This window comes from Poecilia reticulata, chromosome 2 (genome assembly GCF_904066995.2).
Source record: "Poecilia reticulata chromosome 2, P_reticulata-male-v2, whole genome shotgun sequence".
Classification (NCBI taxonomy): domain Eukaryota; kingdom Metazoa; phylum Chordata; class Actinopteri; order Cyprinodontiformes; family Poeciliidae; genus Poecilia; species Poecilia reticulata.
Genome location: NC_088831.1, coordinates 3323968 through 3351122, shown reverse-complemented (window position 1 = coordinate 3351122; position 27155 = coordinate 3323968). Strand labels below are relative to the sequence as shown.

At 41.0% G+C, this 27155-nt stretch overlaps 1 protein-coding gene across 3 annotated transcripts in view; it reads right to left on the bottom strand.

Annotated features, from left to right (window-relative positions):
• LOC103476823 (receptor tyrosine-protein kinase erbB-4) overlaps positions 1-27155 on the bottom strand; it is a 282377-nt gene that overhangs the window by 57991 nt on the left and 197231 nt on the right. For all 3 annotated transcript variants that reach the window (XM_081614884.1, XM_081614889.1, XM_081614885.1), the window contains exons 5-16: positions 26566-26631; positions 22581-22699; positions 18791-18932; positions 18296-18409; positions 17294-17420; positions 16610-16683; positions 16003-16093; positions 15257-15462; positions 12339-12471; positions 7006-7099; positions 3993-4147; positions 287-331 (exon numbers count right to left, since the gene is read on the bottom strand). In XM_081614884.1, the coding sequence (XP_081471010.1) occupies positions 287-331; positions 3993-4147; positions 7006-7099; positions 12339-12471; positions 15257-15462; positions 16003-16093; positions 16610-16683; positions 17294-17420; positions 18296-18409; positions 18791-18932; positions 22581-22699; positions 26566-26631 (1366 nt within the window). The remainder of the gene's footprint in view (positions 1-286; positions 332-3992; positions 4148-7005; positions 7100-12338; positions 12472-15256; positions 15463-16002; positions 16094-16609; positions 16684-17293; positions 17421-18295; positions 18410-18790; positions 18933-22580; positions 22700-26565; positions 26632-27155) is intronic.

Genomic DNA, 27155 nt, shown 5'->3' with positions numbered 1-27155 from the left:
ACACACACACACACACACACGCACACGCACACACACACACACACACACACACACACACACACACACACACACACACACACACACACACACACACACACACACACACACACACACACACACACACACACACACACACACACACACAAAATTCTGGGTCGCATCAGCCTCTTGTTAATGAGCATCTAGCGAAGCGGGTTTTAACAGGAACTTTAACGAGTTCTGGCAGAACCTGACGGTGGTCTCCCCCCGGTCCCCGTTTCCCAAAATGCACCAGGAGATGCATTACCTGTCCATCATCCCCACACAGTCCTGGAGCCGCGGCCCGATGCACCTGCAGGGCAGAGAAACCAGAGAGAGCATCTATTAAATCAGGGACAGGTTATGAGCAGACCTCATGTTGTCTTTCTTCCCCGTCAATCAGTCGTCTCCGTGTGGGATGGGGGAGGTGGGTGGAGGGGCGCCTGGAAAATGGAAGCAGGGCTGACCACTTGTCAAGGTGTCAGGGAAGAGGTGTTTGGGCTGGAGGGCAATGCTTTTGTTTGGTGTGATATTTGAAAGCTCGCGGTCGCTCAAGATTCAGTCAGCAAAGCAAAGCTACGGCACAGAACTAGAAGAAACAGAGGATGTAAATATCCTCCACAGCTACATCTACTTATGTAGAGGATTCAGAAACGAGGTGACATAATCCTCCTTTCCTGAAGAACAGGATGGAGGTTGAAAGATTCACAGTGTGAGGTTGTGTTGGAGGTGCAGACAGGTCAGTGTAGGTGGCATGGAGATTCATCTGTTCTGGTGTGATAGGGTTTACTGCAGCCTGCTGGTCGCCGCCGCCGCTTTATGTAGCTCCTTTTTCACCATGCTTTATTAAACAACAATAATAAAACACGGAAACAATTGAGATTACACCCCACACAAAGCAAGAAAGTATTTTTAGTTTTTAATAAACATCAGAAGCTCTAAATCACTGTTTTATATTACGGAGTGACTACAGCAGATAAATCCACTCTCTCAGCTTTCCTCCTCCAAGTTCCCATAAATTCGGCTACCAGTTCAAAGCTCACTGGAGACGTGAAGTCTTGTGTTTGCAGTGATTGGTTCTAAGTGTTTATGATGGCTCATTCTGATTGGCTTTTGGGTCAATCAGTGAATTTCATGTTCGTTTCTTGGTATTCAGGGATTTTATCTCAAAATGTCGTACTTTTATAGATTCACATTTCCAGGCGTCGATTTATTTTAACGTTAATTTAGAAATTGGGTTAAATACTAAAGTTTTGAATGTGGAGCATAGGAAAATTAGAAACTTGATGAGGGCTGCAAGACATTAGGAAAACATGCAACATAGTTGCAGAATGTCGTGACGATACGGCTAGAGATAAATTTAAAAATGACAAAAGTGTTACTGTCTTTTTGCTTTAGCTTCACAGCAAACATAGACCTGAGATCTTGAGTCAACTATCAAGCTGCACAAAACTAAAATAATATTTCCCATCTCAAACAGAAGGTTTTATCGAAAGAGTTGCAATAAACAACTTAGCTTGGTCGTTACCTTCTAAGAAAGCAGTAACATAACGATCATTTTGCGTGATAGTCTACACCCGTAATGGATGGTCCAATGTGTGGATTGATGAATTTTATTGTTGTGTTTTGTGTTTAATCTCTGTTCAGGGTGAATTCCTATTGGACAATCTCTGCTAATTTAGTCTTTAACCTAAGGATAATGAAATACATTCAATATTATGTGAACAGTGAAGCATCAAATCATATTCCAACGTCATTAGCCAGTTACAGAGTATATAACAATGTTTTCATACAGTGCTCCTAAATACTTCCATGTTATACACTATTATTATTTTTCTGCCAGGTACCTTACATTTGCGGTTCAAATCATTTGAAGCTTTAAGGCGTGTTTAATGAGTGTTGCCAGGCAACTCTGACTATAGGTTAAGTTTCAATATTTCACAAGATGAAAGCGCTTGGTGTTTGGACAAACCGCTGCAGTTAACTCCAGTGTTTTGAACTTGTGTACATTTCAGGAAATGATCTTAAAGACGGTATATCCAAAAAGGAATGGATATTAAGAAGAATGCAAAGTAAATACAAAGTCCATATTGATCAAGTAGCGGAAGGAAGGAAATCCTCCAAATGAATACTAATGAAAATTAAACTGGCAAATAATCAGCCTTTAAAGAAAAGCTGTTCTAATTTGAAAAAGTGTGCAGTGTGCATGTTATGTCCTATCTGTCGCAGCAACCTCTGCTGCTGGAGCATAGTTCAGATGAAAGGTGTTTCAGTGGAAAGTGATGGGAACAGCAGGTGAGCAGGAAGTGATTAGAGCGCACTCGTCACTGCTCATTAAATCCCGATCCGTGTGTTGTGGCTTTTGAGCAGCAGGGTAGACACAGGAGAAGATTTCCTGAATTACTGTGTTAGAGCACACAAAACACAACAAATTGGCCAGAAAATGGGGAGAGCTGGTTCAGTCTGGAATTAAACTGGTGACAACTGAGGCTCTGTCAGAGCTGCCTCGTCGTCAAACAAACAGCCTAGCAATTAGCTAATTAGCTACAAATCATGTTGAAGAAAGCACTCTTCCTTCATTAATAAAATATTCAAGAAGCTAAGAACAATCTTTTGATTTGATCAACATTTTGTATATTTTTATACAAATGTACAAGTGAAAAAGAGTGCTTTAAGAGAAAAACATTTTTTTTAAGTAAAAAATGTTTTCTTAATTGTATATTTATCCGTAATGGCAACAGAAAATACAACCTACATTGTGACATTATCACAACCAAAATTAAGTGAATGGTGATTTTTTCATATCAACTTTGGATCATTTCCTATTATGAAAACTCCATTTCATAATAGAGAGTTAATCTTTATTATGAGCATAAAGATTAGCTCATAATCTTTATGCCTTTGGTCTAATCAGACTTGGTTGAGAGGATCAAAGCCTTAAGCTAGCATGTTGCAGAATAAATGTGGCATATTTATGAAAATAAGTAAGATAACATTTTACCTTTGAGTGCAGCACCAAGCTAACATACCATAGCACCAAGCTAGCATACCATAGCGCCAAGCTAGCATACCATAGCACCAAGCTAGCATACCATAGCGCCAAGCTAGCATACCATAGCACCAAGCTAGCATACCATAGCACCAAGCTAGCATACCATAGCGCCAAGCTAGCATACCATAGCGCCAAGCTAGCATACCATAGAGCCAAGCTAGGTCATCTAAGCTAACAAATTCTACAACACAAATGTTTCTTATGGTCTTCATTCAGCTAAACTTTGACAAAGTCACCAAAGACAATACTGAATTAATGTCAGAACTTTGGCCAGTGAAAAAGTACCTCTGCTGGGAAAGAAGTGGACATTTTTTTTCTATATCAACAAATGGCTCCAAATGGCAATTTCAAAATACCAAAGATAATTTCCACACTGAATTGGGAATCTTTAATGTTGTTGGTATTCTAAAAAACAAACAGATGTGTTGTGAGACATGGACATAGGCTACTACAATGTTCCAGCGGCTCAGGAGACCATAAATGTGGCTTCATGTCACACACAACACTTCCTCTTTAGTATTCTGGTGCAACCAGAAAATAGTTTGTCTTCTCTATAAGAAATGAGTCCTGCAGCAACAATAACACCTGATAATGAGCTAAATCTGACCCTTCCGAACTGAATGAATGCAGCTCTTGTTCAATTGTCCCTTTGCTTTATTTATCTGCAGCCAGCCGTCTGCTTTATGGTTTCCCCAGCTCATATCTCCCCATCCTCCTGCTGTTTGTCTGCAACCTGCCCCTTCACTAACAGTTGATCTGCTTTTGCTCCATTAAGGTCAACGGAGCAAAAGCACTTCCCTTTTGTAACGTCTTGAAAGGTTGGGGCAACATATTGAGAGTGACTAGCAGTTGAACAGATAAGAGAAATGGATAAAATTTCAGACATATGAAGCCAATCTTCACGCATCCCTCCTTCTCTTACCCCTGGGTGCAGTTGGCGTGGCAGGGATGACACTCGTTGTTGGCCTTGGCGTATTTGAAAATGAAGCTGTTGGCGCCCTGCAGTCCGTCGGGGCACTTCTCCACACAGTTGGGCCCGTCTTTGAAGTGAAGGCATTTTACACACTGGTCTGGGCCCTGGGAGTTTTGAAGAAGAAGAAACGGGGAGATGAGAAGATGAGTCACGACGAGAAGGAGGAAGGAGGAGGTAGTGGACAAGGGGCGAATGAAGAGCAAAGAGGTGGAGGATGCAGTAACAGGATTAGTGGGTCAATCGAACAAAGAAAGGCAAGCTGAGAAAAACGATACATGAAGAGGTAACACCGAAAAAAGAAAAGAAGAAGGGAAATAGAATGAGAAATGAGCGGAGAGAATAAAATTGAGCAAAATCGAATTCAAAACCCAGCAAATTGTGTCAGCTTTGCTCACTTCCTATTGCGGCTAATTTAGCCCGGCAGAACCCGCATGAATTCCATCCGGCGATTTATAATGTGCAGAGCAAAATTACCCAGAGTGTATTCTGAGGCAGCCTCGCTAAAATTGCCAAAATGCATGAAAAATCAGGTCATGTCAAAAAGCAGTGCGTGGTGAAAGTGATGGAGGAGATGACAAACGGTAACTGAGCAAAAAGCTCAGCTGCAGCCGCATCATGAATAAGTAAGATGGCTAGTGAAGTGTGAGCAGGGATAAAAGCCAGACTGTACTCTTTGTGTGTTTACGCGTCTGAAGGAAAGAAGGTGTCGGGGAATCGAATAAAAAAAACAACAAAAAAAACCTGACTTACAATTCTGGGGAGGCAGTGGAGTTTGTATGCGTATGCTCGAGCCGTTGTCTGGAAGAGGTTCAGGGAGTTTTGGCACCACGCTCTGCTGCTAATGACTACCACAGTGACCTGATGGACAGCCTTTCCAAGTCTGACAAATCCGGCCACACGCCATCAATAAACATTATTCTCACATTGCATGTTTGTGCGCATGCATGTGCGTGTTGGCGCGAGTGCGGGTGCATACAGATGTCTCAATGTAGTCGGATACGTATGTATGTTTGAGCGGGCGCGGATGATTGACTCTGGTGTTATTTACTACTCAGATGTGAGCAGCATCTCAAAGTCGGCGGCATGCGTGCATCGTTGAGGAGTCGCTCTCTTTTCCGTCTCTTGTTCCTTATCTCACGGGGCGGCCAGAAAAGGTTAGTCACACAATCACTTTATTCACCCAAATCAGCCATGCAGGACATTGGGTTCTTTTTTCCCGTAATGCAACTTTGCAAATGTGAACCTGGGTATTGTGTGTATAAACATATCATGTCCACATTTGGTGCACTGTCAACAATATGTTGCACTGATTCTTCTAAAAAACTTTATGAATAGCTGGGGATAGAGGAGAAAACTGCTGAAGGTTCTTATTTTCTGTACTGCCCAGGCGGGGCAGCTGGGGGCAAATGTTTGTGAATTGAAACAAAGCTTGAACTTTCTAATAAATACATGAAAAATACATATATTATTAATTAATAATGATTCAGTGATCAAAAGTTCACTAATTTATTTTAATTTATCCCTTGACTCAGTCTAGACAGCTAAAAGTAAGGCATTTGTTACTTAATGGCTTAGTCTGGTATTCATTAGCTAAAATGAAGCTGTTAGATAAAATAATGGAAAAAGGGTTCTTTGAAAAAATGTAAACTGTAGTTGGGGTGATGTGGTGGCGCAGGGGTTAAGCACAACCCACATAAGGAGGACGTAGCCCTCAACTCGGCTGTCGCAGGTTTGATTCCCGGCCTGGTGACCTTTGGCGCATGTCTTTCCTCTCTCTCATTACCTACTTTTCTGTCTGAGCACTTTGAAATAAAGGCCACTAAAGCTAAAAAAACTAACAAAAAAAAATTAGCTTGCATTAGCTAAAACGAAGCCAAACGCTACCTAAGGGTTTCATTTAGATGTCTCGAGCTAATGGTTACAAACAGTTGACCCATGATTTACTCTTGAAAACATCAGCTAATGGTTACCAACAACTACTTTCTAAAGCAAAGTATAAGTTAACCATTAGGTCACTATAGTCATCAGCAAATAGCTAAACAATGACTAAGAATCGATTCATTAAGTCATCGGCTAACAGTTACCAAAAAAACCTTTGGTTAATATTAGATGTCATCAAGTAAATGTGACACACAACGGATCTTGTGTTTGCTCTAAAACTTTTTGACATTCGGGCCAAAATAGTTGAAATGAAAGTGATTGGAGGCCACAAATATTTAATAAAAACTGTCATGAAATTTTAGACTTAAGCAGGACAATAACAAACAAAACAGTCCGATGATGCCAAGACAGACACAAGTAAATCACCACAGATGTAAAATGACACTTTTTTTTAGAAGAAAGGGAAATGTCTACTACTTCCTTTTATTATCAGTGGTTAAATTTTTTTCTATTTTGTAAAAGAGCAAAAATTGTCTATCTTGAGCAACATAAACAGACAATGTGATACTTTACTATCCTGTTTTGTAAAGTTGAACATGTGGAGGGTGGAGAGGTGGGGTTAGGACGGACTTCCTGGTTAGGGGCTTGGTAGCCGATGAAAACTACAGTTCTAGTTTGACATCGTAACACATTTCCATGTTTCCCTTTTGTAAACTCTGTCTGGTAACGTTCTCAGTGCAAGAAGAAGCTTTTACACAAGTCTCTAAAGGTTACTTTATATGAAGGTTAGGACATAATCGTTTTTGTTGCTTGTGTCGAATGTGTATGTGCGCCTGCTGGAGCTAAACAGGAGTGGTAGTTCATCATTTCTCCCATTACCTTCCATTCACCTTTGCAAACAGCACCTACACTTACTCAAACCCCATGCGCAAAACAGATAGGCTCCAACAAAACAAGTTCACTTCAGAAGATATGAAACTAACTTGCACAGACAAATGAGGGGAGTCTATTTCCGCATTCCTCAAGTGTGTTCGGACAAAAAAAAAGAAAAGGCGGTTTGGTTCGATCCGGCGGGTCTTACCGGGCCAAGACACGTTAGGCTATTTCCGTCCATCTTCTCGCATTGGCTGTCGCAGTCCAGGCACACGGATCCATTGGCAAATTCCCGCGCTTCCCTGATGGAAGGCAAGAAGATCAAAACAGAGATGCATGGATTATAGATCTGAGTGTACTCACACTAAAATATTGATCAGGAGAACACTACAGTAGGCTATATGAAGACTGTTACATCAGTATCAGCCTGGCTTGTTCACTAGAGTAGCAACTGTGTATTCTGCCATCGACTTGTCTTTTTCTGGCAGTTTCACTTGCAACAATTTGGTCAGCCTGGATGCTTATTTTAACCGACATCCATAAAGACAAGACTGATGAATAAAAAAAAAAACGTTTTTTTTTGTTGTTTTTTTTTACAGTCATGAGACTCATAGATGAAGAAATACGCTTTGGAGAGAGTGAAAGGGAATGAACAAAGCGAGTGCATTAGGACAAGATAACGAGGTTTGAAAATGTAGACTAAAAGTGAAAAAGAAAACATGTTTGCTTCTTTATCCTGCTATGAAAGGATGGTTACTGTTTTCTGCAGATTGTAGCAGATCTGCCAGAGCCTTTGTTCAGCCAGTTAAAGCAATATAGTTGGTTTTGTTTTCATCTAAAGGAGAAGACAGTAAACAATAGAGCTCAATATTGGGTACATACACTGCAATTACAGTGGCAGGAGCTCAGCACTGCCTCAGGCCAGTGTTCAGCCCCGTGTGTGTGTACGGCGGGTTGTGGGAGTGTGTGCTGGCATCCGATCTATACGTTTCTGACTGTTTTTCTCACTGCCCGAATCAGCGAATTATCATGCCTGTTTGAAGTGAGGCGTCTCCGGCGGATGGAGGACGCCCGCTGTCAATAGCAACCGCTACCGATCAAAACCGCTTTTCACATCAGAGGGATCGATTGGCCGACGTGGACAACGGATGCCCTCGGAGGAGGATTCGCCCAGCACCAGGTGGACCCTCTTCGGGATAATGAGTCAGTTTGTTTTTGTTAGCTTGCAGTTTTAGTGATGGAACCTGGACGCAACGGATTCTGCCTCATGATCCGGTTTGATACAATTGGACACCGAGAACCTCCCATCTCCTTTGGGCTTTTGGGCTTTATGCATTTTCGTGCGGTGAATATATGTGAAAATCTTTTTGACGTAGTACCTCTAAAAGCTACCAAAAAAGAAAAGAGACATTCTGACACTCCCGGGTTCAGCGGGATCATATTAAAGGATGATAAAAGTGAAGATAAAATCCCAGGGTTCCTTTTTGCTGAGCTTTGATGTCGGACTGTCTTTTCTTAAAGCCATCCTCACTGGTTCGTTTTAATCGGGGCAGTTTGTTTTAAACATCCAAAGATACAACATGTACAGATTATATTACTGAAAATGTTTACACAGGACTCAAAAGCAGACTGTCAGTGCGGTTCTCCTTTGTCTTTCTTTCCCCCTTTTCCAAAATAAATTAGATTTGTCTCCCATACGCTGTGTCCAGGAGAATCATTTAAAAGAAGGCCAGGCGGTGGACAGATATCTTTTTTTGCCGGCTGAATGGGGAAAGAAACATGGAGGAGGATGGGTGAGAGACAAAGACCACTGTGGCGGCGCTCTCCAGGGTCATTTCCATTGCGTCAAAGCCGTTCCTCCTGATTGGCCCTCTTCACGGTTGAAAGTGTGTGCCAGGGCCCCATTGGGGGATGACCTGATGGGGGATTATCCCTGCTTTAGCAAGATTTTAAGCAGGACTGTGGCCCCGACCATTCAGACCTCAAAACATCCAGCGAGCCAGAGCATGGTCAACCCACCAGAGCAACTTTTTTAATTAAGCACTTTCAGCGCCTCCCTTTACCCAGTCCCTCCCTCCTTCGCTAACCCCCAGCGGACACCATCTCAAGTCTTTTTCTTTTCCCCTCTCGCGCATGCCTTTGCTCTGCCTTTGTTTTATTCAACAGACTTATAAACTGAGGGGAATTAGCGCCTTTGCTCATTAAGAATGGATATACAGAACAAGAGCGGAGTGAGGAATCTTAAGATTTAAAATCACCAACCTGAAAACATTTTTAATGAGCTTACGCTAAATTCTTCAGAGATATAGACTTCTGCAGCCCCAGAACAAAGTAAGATATTACACCAATCTAAAGTGAACTCGGAACAACCTAAAATAGTGGTGTTAAATCCAGGAAAATGGCTATTAAGAGATAGAAAGATTGAGATTAAAACTGGTAATATAGACAAAGAACAACAAGGAATCGCTAAATCTGGATTTGTCTTTATGCAGATGATACAATATTCGTACAGATATGTAATACATCAGCTGTATTTGCAATCATGATTTTTTTCATTTGTTTTAAGTCATTTACTTGCCTCTGAATCAGACTTTGAGCAGGCATAACATTATGACCACCATAATTAAGGATACAGTACACGATTTACAAACCTTAAGAGAAGACTTAGAATTCAAACTAATATCCTGGTTTCTGGGGATCAGGCACTAAACAGCTCTGTTATTTACATGCTTCATCCAGAACTGTGCTACATTTTATCCCACCCAAGAATCTTTAAATTAATTAGTGTTTCAACTGTAACCTGGTTAAAACCATTCTTGGTCTAACCGACTTGCAGTCAATTATTTCAGCAAACTCTCGTAAAGCAAATTAAAGCCTACACAACATGCTTTAACTGTACGTATGAAATAAAATGAACAATATAAAAAGTTGTATATTTTGATTGATTATGGCTTACAGACAATATTGTCTTAGAAAATAAAAGCATTACACAAGATCACAAAAAAAAGCTAAAATGTTAGACTCTCACGCTATGAACTATGAACTCAATCCACACTGGTTCTCTTGAATGGATTTTGACTGACAATCAATAATCTCAAAGTTGTGGTTCTCACTGTTGCTGATGCACGTTTTCCGACCACACCTTTTCCTTTCCCTTAATTTTCTATGAATATGCTTGAATGATACAACACTCTGAACATCTCGCTTGTTCAGCAATTAACATTTCAAGCCCCCACACCCTCTTTGTGGGGGGCGTGACCATGACGATTGTGTCCTACTGACCCAGACTTAGATCTTACAAAGGTTTAACTCAAAACACCATGAACTTCCAAAATGCAACTTTCTACAATATTCTATTTTTTGGAGACACAAAATTTGCCAGAATGAACAAAATTACAAGAAATATTTCACTGCTTAATGAAACAATACAATATAGCAATGACAAAAAAATATTGAACTCTTTCACAATAATCTCATTTTTTAAGATGTACCTGAACTGTACATGGTCATCAGCACAAAGCCACTCATGTTGCTTGGAGGCTGCATATGAAAATGAGCTTCATTCCATATCTGGTCATTTTTCTGTCACCAGGTGTTTGTTGATTTTAGATTGAACATATTTTAATCAGATGGTTCAGGCCAGTGACACAAATCAACAAGCAGACATTGTGAATATTCCTGACAGTATCATGCATTGACTGTATTTACAGTAAAGGAAACAAGCGTGCTCCAGAAGCTCCCAGCCACGAGCCTCTCCCTTGTCTTCTTCAAAGCTTCGCTCTGAGCTGTTTTTCCCCCCGGCGACTTCAAAGCCTCCCTCCCACAAACGGCAGCGGAAAAGGACCAGCAACAAGTCAACATAACCGAGGGTTGCATGCTCTCATAAACCCTCTCCAGAGGGAAACACAGGCCTGACATCACCGCTTTTGCCTCCATGAAAAGAAAAAAGGAAAAAAAAAAAGCTGATTTATCTCTCGGCAGGCGCTGCTGGTGCAGCTTTATTTTAGACTGATGGTTCTGAGAGACCCGATTCAAAACATTCCTTCACTCAGCCAGGATTCATTCAAGGGGAACATCTAGAACAGCAGGTTTGGTTGGTGCACAGATGTGTTTGCTCTCTTGTAACTAAAAAGAACACCAAACCAACCTGGCTGTTTAAGGAAAAAAAGCAGTAGTGAATTAGAAATCACCTGTAATAAATCTAATTCTCTGGTTTGTTTGGTCGGATTCCAATCAAGAAATCCCTCCTGACAGCATGAGGCAGGTCAAAAGATCCCACAACTCTCCTGATCTGCACTCCTGATCAGGAGTGCAGATGTTTCATACTCATCTCAGTTAAAGATGAGTACGAAATCTTCGACATCTGTTAGTGTTAAAAACCATTTAGAAATGTTTGAGATCAGTGGTTGGCCCCACCTAGCTAAACACGCTAACCTTAAAGCCCTAATCATAAACATTAGTTCTGCTAACTCTACAACGCTATACCAGCACAGTATTTAGCAAAAGCTAAAGCACTAACTTAAGTCCAAATTATATCTGCCCTTGGCTAAACTACACGAACTCCAATTTTATTTTTACACTACTATATAATGTGACTCTATAAAGCGCTTATATATTGTATTTATGGTTATATCTTATTGTCTGTTTTATTTTGTTCTTGGATGTTTCTTGCTTGAAATGAAGTTACTGGAGGGAAAAAGAGAACATAAGGAGAGGAAACTGCTGCCAAATCAGTCTTCACCCACTTCAAAATAAGAGCATGAATATAAATATCTAACTGATTGAAGTCCTTAACCAAAACTTCAACACGAATGTCAAACTTTATTCAACTGAAAGGTTACAAGTAAATTAGCACCTTAGAATTTAGGGGAAGTTAACTGTGCAAAACATTTTCAAAGTTAGCAAAAACGCTAAAGCGCTAAGCCAAAAATAGCGTGTTAGCAGAAGTGTGCCCGCCATGTCGAGGACCGTATCAAGGAACATGATTCAAACAACAAACAATAAGAAAATTCACAGGTGTGAAGTGGCCTAGTCAAATTCCAGATGTAAATGTGTTTCAGATTCTTTAAGGCAGTCTTAAACAGAGACACAATCCAAAAAGTCTGACAACATTTAAATGAGCACGACAGACACAAACCAGTCAGTTCTTCACTGCCTTTCAGTCAGCCTTCAGCTCAGAGCTGTAAACATTTGTTCAGTCAGTCCAAATGGGACATTTTCAATCTAATCCTTCAACAATACATTTCAATTGATTTTAGTGGATGGCTGTAACATCCTGCCAAATGCTCCTTTGACAGTTCACACTGTGAAATTCCTTATTGGCTCACTTCATTACATTCACACCGATCTGCAATTAGACGTTCCTCCTCCAGAGCCCTTGAGGATGTTTTGGCTTCATTGTTGGTGTATTAAAGCAGCTTAAACCGACTTAAGCTTCTTGTTGCATGCTGAGAGAAATTAATGTGGCTTCATAAACCATAATGGTCGGCTGCTGATGATCTACGCAGTTGACTCTGTGAGCGTTTTGGACTCTTTTCTTACCCGTCAAACAGATTGCAGGACTCCACGCAGGTGCGGCCTCGTTTGAAGTAGCGGCAGGAGAGGCACTGGTCAGGCCCCGGGCCCCAACAGCCGTCGTCCGAACACATGCGGTCGCACACCATCCGGTGCTGAGCTGTTGAGGAGGAAAGACATGAAGGAGTCATTTTCCTGTCTAACAGTGTGGGAATCATCGGTATTCCCAACACCTCTGCCTGCAGAGAGTGTCTAATCCAGAAACCTTGGCCTCCCGTTTCTTCTTCCCTGTCAAACCGCAGCAATCAATGCACCTCATTGGACTCACTGGTCCCCCCATCCGGTGAGTGACATAAGAAGTCCCTGGGGGCCGCCTGGAGGGGGGCCAGACCCTCTGTCAACAGCAGAGCAGTCAATGACAGACAGTAGGGCTGAGCCTAATAAAGAGGGTTTGTATTAGCTCCAACCGATCAAACCCTAACACACACACTGGACTCATTTACCTGTTAATGAGTCCAGTTTTAAGATTAACTTTGAAACAGGAAGCCAAGATTTTTAAACTTTTCTGAAGATTTTCTAGATGTCTCCGTTTCTGTGCAAGACATGGGTTTGTTGGATTTTCTCATTTGCTAAAGCCAGCTTATATTTCAGCAATGTAGTAAAGGCTGTTTGTGATTATGTGAGTCACAAAATTCAAATAAGTGATCCTCTGAAATGCTTCACTCAGCATCTAAACCAAACGCAGAACTCCAGGAACTCTGGGTCGAGTTTTCAAACCCAGACGGAAATGATCTGCCGGATCCATAACATCTAACTCTTGTTTATCTAGAGTAGAAAACAATCAAATCAAACAATGTAGCAGCATGCTAGAATACTCACACAAACCGTTGGTCAGAAAAAAAGAGAAATAACTGAACCCACCTCAGGGCTTTAATGTCACAGTGAAGCTGAACAAGGCCTTTCACAGCCAGGTTGTAACAGTCGAAAACTGACACTGTTGCCATGGACACTGGCATTTCAGTTTGTATTTGTGCTTGACAAAAATGTAGGTTTCAACTTAAACAGAACACAGTGTATTGTTTTCATCCGAGGTCAAGGTCACATTTATTTATAAAGCCCGTTTCCAACAGCAGAGGCTGCAACAAAGTGCTTTACAAGGAAACAACAACCACAACGTTAAAAGGCATCAAAAACCGAACTAAAGACAGAGTGAAGAGCTTAAAAGGCTGTTAGACTAACAAAGACAGCTGGGGCAGGAAAAGATACAACACAAAAAGACACACACACACACACTCCCTATATTAAAGAGTGAGCAGCAGATTTTTGTAAATTAAGTATTTAAAGCAACTGGTACTGAACCCAAAACTCCAAGAAGCCATGGATAAGAGTTTGCTCAGTGAGTTTTCGAACTAAATGCCCCCCATATACTTCTACCAGACAGCGGTGCAGAGATACATTTTCATGTCTGTGTATGAGTACACACAGTAAACAGTGTTCTCATCTTCACCCTGTAGAAATGTTTAAAAAGATAAAAAATAAATTCATCTTTTATCACAGTAGGTAGTCCACAATGAAACAGAAGAGGAGAAGCGCCCACGCCTCCAAATTGCACATAAACCCTTATTATACTTGTTGATGGGAAAGCGAAGGAAGTTTAAAAATCATTTTTTAATTTCAATACATTTATTCAAGTTGAGTTGTAGTTGATTAAAATTACGGGAATGAGTCTACCATCTGTAGAGGCTACAGTCTCTGCGTGTCTCCATGACGATTTATGGAATATCTGGCTTTTGCACGCATCTCCAGCAGGGGTTACAGTCTTTAAAGTTCAGTCGGTTACTATCTTTACTTTCCTATTTTTTTCCATCCTATTCAGGGCTGAGTAAAGATCAGAGTTATTAAAATGGTCATTTCAATATATAAAAAAAATCAGAATTAGCCAGACCTTCTCTTTTTCTTCCTCATACCTGTAGTTTATATTGACACAGAGACTGGAAACAAACCCCCTCCTCTCTGACCACTTTAATAACCTTTGAATGAACGTTAATGGGCTGCAGAGTTTCTGAGGAAAGTTCATTAAAGCAGCTGTTTATCAGAGAATGCTTTAAACAAATTTAAGGAACCAATTGGATTATAATTTCCTCCAGGTTTAATAAAGCGAGGAGCGGCTGCCTTCAGCTTTACTCCCAAAGAAAATTGGTTTTAATGTTGACAGCGAAACCCGTCTGCTGTGGGGAGTATCCGGTCAGAAGGGGCTAACTGTGATAGTCACAAAACAGAATTCCATTCACTTAGATTAAATGTAGTTATTTCAGAAGATATGAAAATAGATCTATTAATACTTATCCACTGCTTCCACTGTCAATACTTTCCAGAGTTGGGTACTAACTATTTACATTTACTCAGTTACATTTACTTAAGTAACTTTTGGAGAAAAAAAAATTACTTTTAGGAGTCATTTTACTACACTATTTTTTTCCTCTTGAGTAAATTTTTCTGGATTCTCTCTCCCCACTGAATGAAAAACAGAAATGTTTTAATAAAAAACTCACCAGACACAGGAACACACCTGCAGTTTTTGTTGAAGTCTCATAAGTTTTTATTGAAAAAAAAAACCTGATTGTGAAAAGAAAATATTTTGTCTAATGATTGAGAATTTATTCAGTTACTGAGTACTTCAGTAAACTTTTTACCAAATACTTTTTCACTATTACGTTGATGTGGTCCTACTCTTACTTGAGTACAAGGTTTGGGTACTCTGCCCACCTCTGATACTTTCATTCAGATGTGGCTATTCTTTTCTATAAGAAAAACTTATATAATCTAACCTAGTAATGGTGGACACACTTCCACTATTTTCATACCATAAAATCATTCAACTACTGTAGCTGTAGAAACCATTTTCAAACCTTGAAGACTCCCAGATAACATCTGCAGCTACTCACTGCACTCCTTGGGGTCCCGGTTGTTGCGGACGACGACCTTTTGGCTGGAGGTCCTGAAGAGCGACGTCCAGTTGACGGTGTTGTAGAAGCAGAGGCGGGTGTTGTTCATGATGTAGACGTTTCCGGCACTGATCTCGTTCAGAGACTGGAAGTGGAGTGCGGAGATCCAGAGCTGCTTCAGGATCAGCAGAGAAATGCCGGTTCCACTGCAAGAGGAGAGAACGGCTCATGGTTGTGTTGGTCACTCTGGTATCATCATCATCATCATCATCATCATCATCATCATCATCATCATCATCATCATCCTTTAAGGTACATTAGCCAAATCCGACCCGCTATAGCTTTTAATGCATTCATCTAGACTCTAAAGGGACACATAAATCGAACCACTTAGATAACAGTGTGCTTAAATATTATTTTATCAATCAAATCAAAGCAGTTTTGCTGTAAGGGTTCTACAGAGTCGAGGTCAGTACTTCAAGCAGGTCCGTGGGCCCAAACAGGGACATCTGAACATTTTTTTCAGTCGCTCGCTTATTTTTCATTCTTTTTATTGAGATTTTGTCAGATGCATCGTCAAGAAGCTTTGTTACCACAAAGAACAACTTAATTATAAGAAAACTTAACTTGTGCTAATTTTATTTTTCTTGCATAACCAATGAGCAGAGTAATACCAGGTACCACCTGTACCTGGTTGGCCACTCTGCATGCATGTTATGGTTCCACCTGCATCAGTTGAATCCTACCTGTAAAGGGATCTGCCGCCGATGGTCGCCAAGTTGGAGAAAACGCTCAGATCCGTCATGTTTTCAGGCCAGGACTGGATGTTCAGGTACCCTGAGAACACACCACATGGACTTTGACTTTACACTTTCCTCAGATGTTCACTGCTGCTTTTTGTTGTTTTTATAAGAGGATGATGAAAGTGAAAATAGAAGACGGGTTTATTTCTTAGGTGGAGACAAAGAGAGAAAGCAGCCTGCACTAATTAAAAGACTAGATTTCATACTTTGCACACTCAGTCTGGTTGCACTTGCCGTTTAATGACAGATTATATCAGGTCAGCCTCTATGGAAATGACATTAACAGGGATGGAGCAGGAAATGGCGGGGGATGGAGTGGCCATTGCTCTTTTTTATTGCTGGTGTTTTCATAATGAAAATGCAGTTTCACTCCATTAGCCGTTTGGTTCAACTGCAAGTCGCGGTTTAATATGAAGAAAAGCCGTTTGTAGACAGGCCCCTTTAGGGCTGTAAGAGCTAATGCATAAACATACACACACAAACACACACACTCTGAATGTCTGTTGAACCATCACGCACACATACAGTAAACACAAACCAAACGGGTCACCTGTGATCTCCTTGACAGTGCGGAAGACGCTGAGACGCTCCGGGTCCAAAGGTCCGATGCCGTGGTACATGTCCCTATGAAACACACAGCAATCACTTCAGAGACCATCACTTCATTCAAGACAAACTCAACCATTGTATTCCTCTACCACCGTGCTTGGCAGCTGGTACACTGTGATTCTGACCAAACATTGTCTACCCTGGTCTGCAACTTCCCCACTAATATAAACCTTTAAATAAAGTATAATCCATGCCTAGTGGTCAATCCGGTAGAAATCTCTCTATCTTCTACAAGATCCAGTTCTAGAGATCAAAGGTCCAGAAGGGAAAGCCAATGTTCCAGTGTTTCAAGGTCAAAGGGGAAATAGTTTCTCACCACTGCCTAAGTTCTGGGTCTCCATTCAGGTTTTCTATTAACGGCAAACAGAAACTTTCAAAGCACCCTGTTCTATAAAGTAAGTACACCCTAAGGTTCAGCAGCTTGTAGCGCTGCCTTCAGGAATGATCTGAATCGTCTCACAGAGAACTTCATGGCTCTAGATGCAAAAACAAATCCAAAGCATCACTCCTACAGCACTGTGCTGGATCATTTGCATGGGCTTTGTTTTTTTTGTGTGGCTGGTATTCTGTTTGGTTTCTCTGCATTTCGGTCATATATTTCTAAATGACTGAACTTGATACTCACCCTTTGATGCCGGTGATGAGAAAGATGAGATTGCCGTTGATTTTGGTGCAGTTGACAAACTTGTCTATGTTGCTGGCGTCCACAGTCTGAGCCGTCTGCAGGCTGCCTGTCCCGATGCCGTCGCACACTGACAACGCAAACACAGTCGCACGTCAATCCAGCAGTTAGCGTTGCCGTGGCGAGGTGTCCTTGTAAGAACCACTAGAAGCCATTTTTCTTCCCCCTTGCAATGTTTCCCCCCCCCCCATTCTCTTTCATCAAAATAAAGTCCTTTGGTGCTCCGGCAGGGCCGTGGCCCTGCTCCACGCATTTGAATTCTTTTGATGAAAGCACGGGCCAATCTCCATCCATTCCCTCTCCATAATGAATTCATTACATCTGCATTAATTACACTCAGCCCGGCGAGAGCCAAGTGTTTCTGACACGGGCAGAAGGGAGGGATGATGAATAAGGCTGGCATTAAGTGGTGTAACCACTTTCTGATAGTGATTTATACCGGCCAATTCCATATCTGAAATGTTAATTTGTTATCATTTCCCACAGTTCCTTGGGCTATCCCTCATTAACCCGTCCCTGTGACGTGACGATGTAATCAGGGGATCGGCCAATTGGCTGACGGCGCGGCTGCCGCGCGCCGCCTGGAGGAAAACATTATTGCCGTCCTCTCTGAAGAGAAAGGGCAGATCGGTTACCTTTGTGGAGAACAACATGATGAAGAGGATCATTTTCACTACTGAGCTAATGCCGCTTAATTTCACGTCAGGCATTTTGGGTCGTTAGATGACGCCGCTGTAGCAAAACGACTTCAGGTAGCCGCTTCTTATTAAGAGGCTATTTTCTCTTAATTAACATTCCGACTGATGTCAGGATCAAACGTTTGACCTTCATTGACGCCGCATTTCTCGTCCGGAGAGGAACGTTAACCAGAAATGATTTTCAGATCGCAGAAAGCAAAACTCTAGAACTGGATTTACTGTGAACACGGATGACGACACGGCTCACCTTTAGGGCAAATGTCGGTGCATGGGATGCACATTTTGATGCGGTTCTCCTCCACCTCCATCTTGTTGCTGGGACACGCTCTGACGCAGGAGCTGTGGTCCACCACGAAGTTATCTGCCAGAAACGAGAAGCCATGAACACAGACGATGCAAACCCAGAGCTGAGGGATGATAAATCTCATCTGATGATCAGTGGATTCGGAACATGCAATCTGTCGCCTGACTTTTAATTCACGCTGGGCTAATTGCTCCTGCACTGCAGACCCTCCACAGCCAAGAACAGAGAGCTGCTCTTTGCTTCTTTTCCGACATCAGCCCAAGCAGATGGTGCGGCAACTTAGCTAACTGAGATACACCATTTGTTTAGGCTGGAGCCACTTATCTTGCCTCGCAATAATCGTCTGGAGTCTAATTTCAGTGGAGATTAGAGCATGCTCGCTTCTTCTGGAAGACTTCATTAACACCTTAATGAGCGTCAACAGCGCCTCGGACTTACGGGGGCATTTCTTCACGCAGAAGGCTCCGTAGGTGTACTTGGCTTGGGGGTTGGGCTCCAGCTGGAAGGAGGTGGGGTTGTAGACGAACGGCTGGGGGCACTGGGTGACGCAGGCGCCACTGTTGTTGAAGTTGGTGCAGGCCTGCAAGATAATACAGGAGTAACAATATAGTCACTGGGATCTACTGGCAGCAGTGGATGTTACAACATCATAATACAATCATAAAATCCGACTCTCTATGTATGTCAAACTCAAGGCCCGTGGGCCGAATCTGGCCCGCTTTAGCTTTTTATGTGGCCCTCTGGATTCTAGATTAAACAATAAGTGTGCTTATATATTATGTTCAATCAAATCAATGCAGTTTTTATTTGTTTACTGCTAAATTATGTCCTTCAGTTCCTCCAGTTTCTTGAGAATTATTGTGGAAATTCACGCAAAAATCAACAAATTGTGCTAACAATTGGGAGTTTATTGCAAATATTTCTCAAAAATTTTCAAAAGCTTTCTTACTTGTACTAAACAGATACCTCAGCTTTAATTGATGTTAAATTATAGACAATGATCTATACAGCAAATAATTAAAAAGTCACATTTGCCGTCATAAATAAGCACAAATATTGCAAATATTTCCAAACACTTGGATTTTTATTGCAAAAAAAAAAAAATCACAAATAGAACCAGAAAATCCTGGAGGGGCTGAAAAGCTGTTCAACAATGTTTAGTTTTAAGGATTCATTGATATTTTAACAATTTGTGAACAGGTTTTATTAATACATTTTGTCACAACCGGCCCTTTAAGAGCATTCGTGTTCTTGATTTGACCTAAAACGAAAATGAGTTCGACACCCCTGCTCTATGCTGACAACAAAACATGGAAGACAGAAACACACACACTGAAATACAGAAATAAATGCAAATATTCACTCCTCACCTTACATAGCGAATACTCATCAGTTTTTGTATGTTTATGACTGAGTCTGTTATTATCAGCAGTGATAGCAATGCATGTATACGTAACACAATGGGGGCGCTAACTTTACATCCACAGAATATCCAGTGTACGACGATTCAACGATACTTTATTTCTCCCAAAACCATGAGCAGTCAGTCTTTCATCGAATCTGAAGAAGCCTCTGACTGAAGACATGCTCTATAACCGTCTCATAACCAGCATGACATGCTAACAGTTCAGTATCAAGGCAGAAGAGAAGAGATTCCACAGCAACACGTCCTGATGACATCATCAGCTGTTAGCTACTACTGCTAATCCACATCTTTTGCTGCTCCTGTTTCCATTTTGGTCTAGTCGTATGGATAGAAAGCCCGGCGGAGAGATGCTGGAGGAAATTATTCTTCACCCATGAAGCTTCCTTTTTAACTTTTCTGGGGTTCGGGGTCGTAGTTCAAGGAATATTTAAGTTTAGAAGATGTTAATTAGCTGCTCCCAGATGCAAAAACAATACCTTGTTGCCATGGTTACACACCAAAACAGCTGTCCAAAAGGTAAAAAAGAAAGAGAAGAAAAATAAAAAACTTCTTCAGGGAAGTGAAATGTTATAATTTTAAATCTGATACACATGTACCCCTTTTATAATGCTGCCCTGGGCAAATGCCCATAGCCCAGTCTAAACTGAGTTTATGTTTTTGGATATAACTAAAAACATTAGTTATGAATTAGTGCAAAATAGAATTTAGATTAAATTCTATTTAATCTAAATTAAATAGAATTTAATTTAGATTTAAATTAAATTCTAAATTAATTTAGAATTTAATTTAGAATTTCAACACACATTTTTAGTGTGTTGAACATTTGTGGCTTCTTCGAGAAAAAAATAAAAATAAATGAATAAGCCCAAACTTTAAATGCTTGCATCTCCTCCCATAAAGGTGTGGAGTTGCTGGTGAGGTGAGAGACATCAGTCACAGTGAGGGAAGGAGAATTACAGCAGCACATCATTTTTACGCCGCATTCCAACATGCGAATCATGCGGCTGCTTCCTGTCTCTGTGGATGCCAAATGGGAGAAAAATTGAAGCCATTGATCCAAGGCCATGATGTAAACAGCGTAATGTTCTCCCATAAAGCCCCCTTTAAGTGTCTTGACGTCCATGGCCGCTGGTAATTGAGTTGGATGGGCCTTTAGGTGAGTTACAGCAGCAATATCCACTCCGTCGAGGTGCAAGTTTGCAAAACAAGAAGAAATTGGGGTGACAAAATCGGTCATAATTGGAACGTCAAATCCCAAATTTGATAACAGTGAACTTTTACAAGCCTGTATAATGGTTTGTCAGCAGGCACAGAGCGTTGAAAAGTCACTTTTTACCATTTTGTCACATTACAACCACAAACTGGTTTAATTTTAATCTGAGGAAATGACACAAAGTAGAGCAGAACTGACATATGGCTGCAATTAAAGCTGAATGTCTTAGATGGAGATTATGTGTTGACGTACATTTTCGAGATATGCCATAAATTCTCAGTTGGATCTAGAACTGGACTTTGACTGGTCCATTCTAACAGAGGACTAGAGGTATTAGTGGGCGTTATGGGTAGGTGGGGGGGGGATCCAAACACTGACTGGCTAGTTCTGGCAGTAGGAAATATTACAGAAATTATATTCCCTTATTTTTTAATCTTAATACTCGTGTCAGTTTCGCACTATTTCAGGAACCAAAATGGATTTTTCTTAAATGTAGTGGCAGGGTATAAAGATTTAGCCCTCCCTACTTATAAACATCTCTTAAAAAAACCCTACTGTTAATTATTAAAACAGTGATTTATGTTGATGTTTTTATTTTGAAATGTGACAGGAAGTTCTGGGTTAACTGAGGCGGAAAGAAAAGTTATGAAGACGTTGCTAATGTTAGACTAGCTAACACAGTCTGCCAGCCGTTAGCATGTCTAAGTGCTTAATAAGTTACAACAGCTAGCTGCTGAACACCTACTTCACCAACTAGCTGCTTCACCAGCTTGGTGAAGTAGGTGTTTGTAGTCATACATACTTGGTTGGTGAATAGCTAATATCCTCTAAAAATGCTTCTGGCTGCCTATTTTAATAGCTCAAACACCATACATACTTAATATTCCTTCATTCACGCAGTAGAAAGGGTCTTAGGGCTATCAAAGAAGATCACATTTACAGTCTCCCTTATGTTGGCTGTTGGGTTCAGCCAATCGGTGCAAATGAAAATTAAAGGTATTCCCGAATGTGCTGGTTTGCTAACACCAGCCAATAGTGCGTCAAGTAGCTATTGGCTGCTTTATGCCAATAGCTACATCAAGCTAGCTTAGCTTTGTAAGCTGCATTTTTGGAATATTTTTGATATGCTAAGAAAAAAAAAAAATTAATTTTGTCTGAATAGTCCCTCAAAAATGATGCTACCACCACCAAAGTGCTTTTGGAAAATTTGCAGTGGACGTTCTTTTGACAGTGTCTTTTTTAAAGCCTTTCTTTCCCATAAAGGTCAGATTTTTGAAGCGTTGCACTGTCGAGGTGGACCTCCATGTTTCTGTGGGATATCATTTTAACCTTCTGCACAACTTTCTTCCTGACCTGTCTGCTGCTGTTCTTGAACTTCATGAGGTTGTTTTTTTTATAACTTTCATGACATTTGAAGGAAATTTGTTGCAGTAGATTTCATTCGATGAATTCCAACATAATTAATGGAAGTTGGTGGTTTTAACCCAATAAAATGTGGAAAAAAATTCAACAAGGTTACACTTTAGTAAAAGCATTAGAAGCAAAGGGGATCATTTCAAAAGTTAAGAGAAATCAAAGAGCAGACTCACAAAGCAGTCGGTGTCCTTGGGGCCAGAGCAGCCGCCGGCGCATTCTCGATGGCAGCAGTCGCTGACGTAAGGCCCGAAGCAGCGACCGTCACACTGCTCTGCACACACCGATTTTGTCACTGCCCAAGAAGTGAGAAGACCGAATTTTAAAAGGTCTGACACACACACACACGCACCCACATTCCTAAAAAAGACAATATACCACCACCCTCAGCCTTCGCGACCGTTATGTGACACGAATTAAATGAAAGGCTTCTGCTTCCTAAAGGTCGAGACAAGAGGATTTGTGAGCACATACTTACAGAGTTAGACAGACGTAAAGAGAAAAAAAAAAAAAAACGTGAAGCGCCCTCTGGTTCACTCAACACCTGCCAGAGAGACTCTCCTCCTCCAGCCTGAGCTCAGAGCCAAGCAGCTGAAAATTGTGCTTGGCAGGTACGAATCAGAGGTGGCATGTCGGAGCTGCAGGGAAAGCAGCAGCTTCTCCCGAGAAAAGGAGAGAAAAGATTTCTGTTTGCCATTAAAAAAAACTGCATTTATCTGCTGCCATAATAGTTCTGAAGCTCAGTTGTTTATTTATTTTCTTTTCTATTCTTTGAAGCAATGTTGCCAAAAACGTTTGTTGCTATGTATATAGAAACCTTATGAGAATGTGACTATAAAATGTTTGTTAAATATTAATGATGGTCTGATTTTATTATGTTATAGAAAATTTAACCAGTTTTACTCATTAAATTAAAAAAAACAGCAAAAATATGTTTTATTGCAGAGGAAAAGATCAATATCTTCCTACACTTTAGCTCACTCTTAGCTGTGAGATGTTAGAGGGTTGCACTCCACTTCATCTCAATGGTGCCAAAACTAACTTTGACTAGGCCAGGATTTTCCATTTCTTCATTTTTCAGCCAATTATTGCAAGAATTCAAAGTTTTATACCTTAGTTTATTCTTTATCTTTTATTAAGTTTTATATCAGTCCTTAACACGTTTCTCAGTATTGCTAAAATTGTGTCCTAATTTTTATACATTACGGTTCTCTTAATGCCGTTTTCTTTTTTGCATTGGAGCTAAGATGCAGATTTACACACCAAGCAGAACGTAGCAACCAGTAATCAGAAGGTTGGAGGAATTAATAACTGCTGTGCTGCCAACATAACGCTGCAGATGTGGAACAACAACAAGCCTCTGTGGTTCATTAATCTGTGAAAAACAGCATTCGTTCTACAAACTGCTAACACTCGCATGGGTTTACTTCTTGAACATTCTGCCTGTTTATTGTTGCACAGCATGTTGGTTTATTAAATTATCAGCTTTTACTAATTCAATAAGAGCAGCAAGAAAATCCTCTCTAAAACAGCTGTTTGTTTTTTTCTGAGCTCCTCCTTGATTTAGATGTTGACACCAATGATTGTACCAACAAATACATTTTCTTATTTATATGAAAATCAAAAATCAAACAAAGTGAAGTATGGGGTGTTTATGTGAAATGCTCTAAGAAAGTGAGACCAATGAGACATTGGCTCATAATGACTTAGTTTCAAAGGTTTGAACTAACTTAACTCTATGGAAAAATAGGAACCCAATCCATCTGGGTCTTAGATGTGTTGCACAATGACAACAGATTTAATCAAGAATGACCTATAACCCCGCTTGGCCCTACGTGTCATGTAGAACTGGTTGTGCCAGTATCGGCTCCATTTTTAGCGGTTCCTCCCCATTTTTTGGAACCACCTGGAGATTTGACTGACAGCAGTTCAGTGATTGGCCAGCGGTAATTGGTGAAACGGCGAGCTGAAAATCAATAACTCTGTGGTCAAACCTTGAGATCTAAAACCTTTAATCAATTGTGGTTGAGGATTGCATGCAAGGCAACCTGCAATTCACAAATATGGCGAGAGAATTTGGAGAAACTGTCCTCCCAATAACTGTCCGCACGCACAAAATGACATCACAGGAGCGTTGACCACAGCTCCGGTTATGGTCTATCTCCGTTCCTCCCCACATAGTGACACACAATGGAGACACACCCAACCCCAACCAAGCTAGAAGCAAACCAGACTTTAACTGGCAGTAAGACTTGACAACAGAGAAGAGGTTTTAGTTGGGGGCAGAACAAGAAGAACAAGAACCCTGAAGGCATCGTTTTCAATCCCACTTAAGGTCTTCATTTGTTCTAGGGTAGGGGTGCCCAAGCCTTTTGAGAGCAAGATCTACTTTTTCTCTCACCAGCTGCCTGAGATCTACCTCATGACACAAAGACATAAAAATTGCAAATTAAACTCTATTGACTTATTTTATATGCGAATATACATCAGTTTACAGAAATAATAAGTGACAGAAAACCTAATCCAGATTCTGCCGCAGTGAGATTCTGACACTGGGAGCAGCTTACTGGTTTCTCAGTCAGAAGCTGGTTGCAAACCTGACGCCAGCAGGTGTCAGTCAGTCAAGGTGGATCTGAAATTAGATTTTTCTCAATATGAGAAACTACAGACTGATAGGAAGAAACACAGAGCCCAATAAAGATAAAGGCAAATCTTCTGAAGTCGGGATATAATTAATTTAATTTCACATAATTATCACGGTAGAATTTGTTAAAACTTAATGTAATATATTTGTCCTATTTGATGTTTGTTGTGACGTATACATGCTCACAAACGAACGAGGTAATTAGTCCAATTTTGTCGTTTATTGAATATTCAGAAACTACAGCAGGTGTAATGAGCCACAGCAAAGGTAAACAAAGGTTAAACAACCCGAACAGACTATCAACTGAAAACATCTCCTACCTTTTTACTCTCGGTCTCTTTGTCATTTAAGCACACCCGTTGCCGTGGCAACCGCCTGCACCACGCAAGCCGAGCAAAGATTATATTAAAAACACAACATTCAGTCCGTTACGATATCAGGTTTCCAGGCTTGATGTTTATTTCTCGATTACTAATAAGCCTCTCATGAACACAGCGGTGGTTGAGTAGCTAGTTAAAACTCCTGCTCTGCTCTCAGTCGGTCTTTGAGTCGCTTTTTTTTGTTTGTTAATGGAACCGAAACGCACTGAATTGCGCAACACCTTGTTGAAACAATAATTACTGAGATTATTAATTTTAAAATGTTTCGTTGACTTTTTATAATTATTATTTTTTTAATGAAGCTACAAACGTTTAGGATCTTAGTGAATATTTTTGATAAGCCTGCAGAGGAGGAAGTGCTGGCCTCAGCGTCCTGGCGGTGTTCAGTTTGTCACCTGCCGAGATCGACTCAAAACCTTTCCGCGATCGACGTATTGAGCACCCCTGTTCTAGGGTGTATTTAGGTACAACCTAGAACAGCCCCATCCTAAATGGGCTCCATAGATCCCATCCAAAATGCCTTTTATGTTTGCTCTCCATGTGGTTATTTCAGTTAATTTCCATAAGACCTGTCTGAGACCCAGCTAAGGCTAAAGGTTCCCCAAAGGGTTTTCTGGACTGTAATGGAACCCAATAGGTCCCACACCGAAACTAACGTCAACTCATCCTGAAAATGATCCACATAGGATTCACATACACATAGTACTTTCTAAACATTTTCTCATGGGGGCCATGTGGGTATGACATAGTGATAAAAATAGGCCCTCATATTCTGTTCGGTCACATTTGATGCTCATCATCTCTGGATAAGGAGTAGGAGCCACTTTAAACTGATCCTCCTAATACCTATATGAGAGCCAGATAATACCTACAAAGGGTGTCTAATGCGTTTCCCAGATAGAGGTTGTGTTTGGTCTACTTGGCAGACTGTGACTCAGTGGGTAAATTAAAACTTTTGAAAGGCAGAAAGTCTAGGCAGCTAATGGTAAATACCATAAATGTGCATCGAGTCTTTTCTCGTTGGGTTAAAGCTATTTTAAAAAATCAGCTAAAAAGCCAAAGCAGAAGAATATTTTAGTAATAACCAGGTCTGGGGTTGCCATGGAGAAGATCCAGATATAAACTGTCCACACTCACATGTTTGACACTGGCTTTCCTGAGGACCCCAGCAGCGTCCGATGCAGGAGCGATGACAGCGCCTGCCTGGAAAACAAAGCAAACATGTCAGACAAACTCCAATGAAACCGACATGTCGCAGCGAGCAGGTCGCCAAAACTTTCTTCTGACTGGTGACAGGGACACAATTGTGGAAACTCCTGAGCTGACGAGACAATAGAGTGGATGTGGTTGGTGAGGAAGAGGAGCGTGAAAACAGGGCCTCTTCTCCCTTTCTGTCAGGGAAAGTGGGACCTGACAGCGCTCATCTGGCTGTGGCCCATCATCAAGACTTAATTGACTATGGGTTAATTACACAGTGAGTGGAACAACGCCGCCGATTGTCACCCGGCCCCTTCAGCCACTCCCACCACAGGTCCCTAATGTTAAATACTGACTACATCTTGGCAACGGGCAACAATTTGGCAACCTCCACTCCCACGCACTCTCTTGTCATTTTTGTTGGCCCACCTCCTCCACACTTTAGTGCTTTACTCCCCCACTACCTTCTTCCTCCATCAGCTCCATCTAAACAACAAAACAACAATGTTTCACATATTTTGCATCTAAAG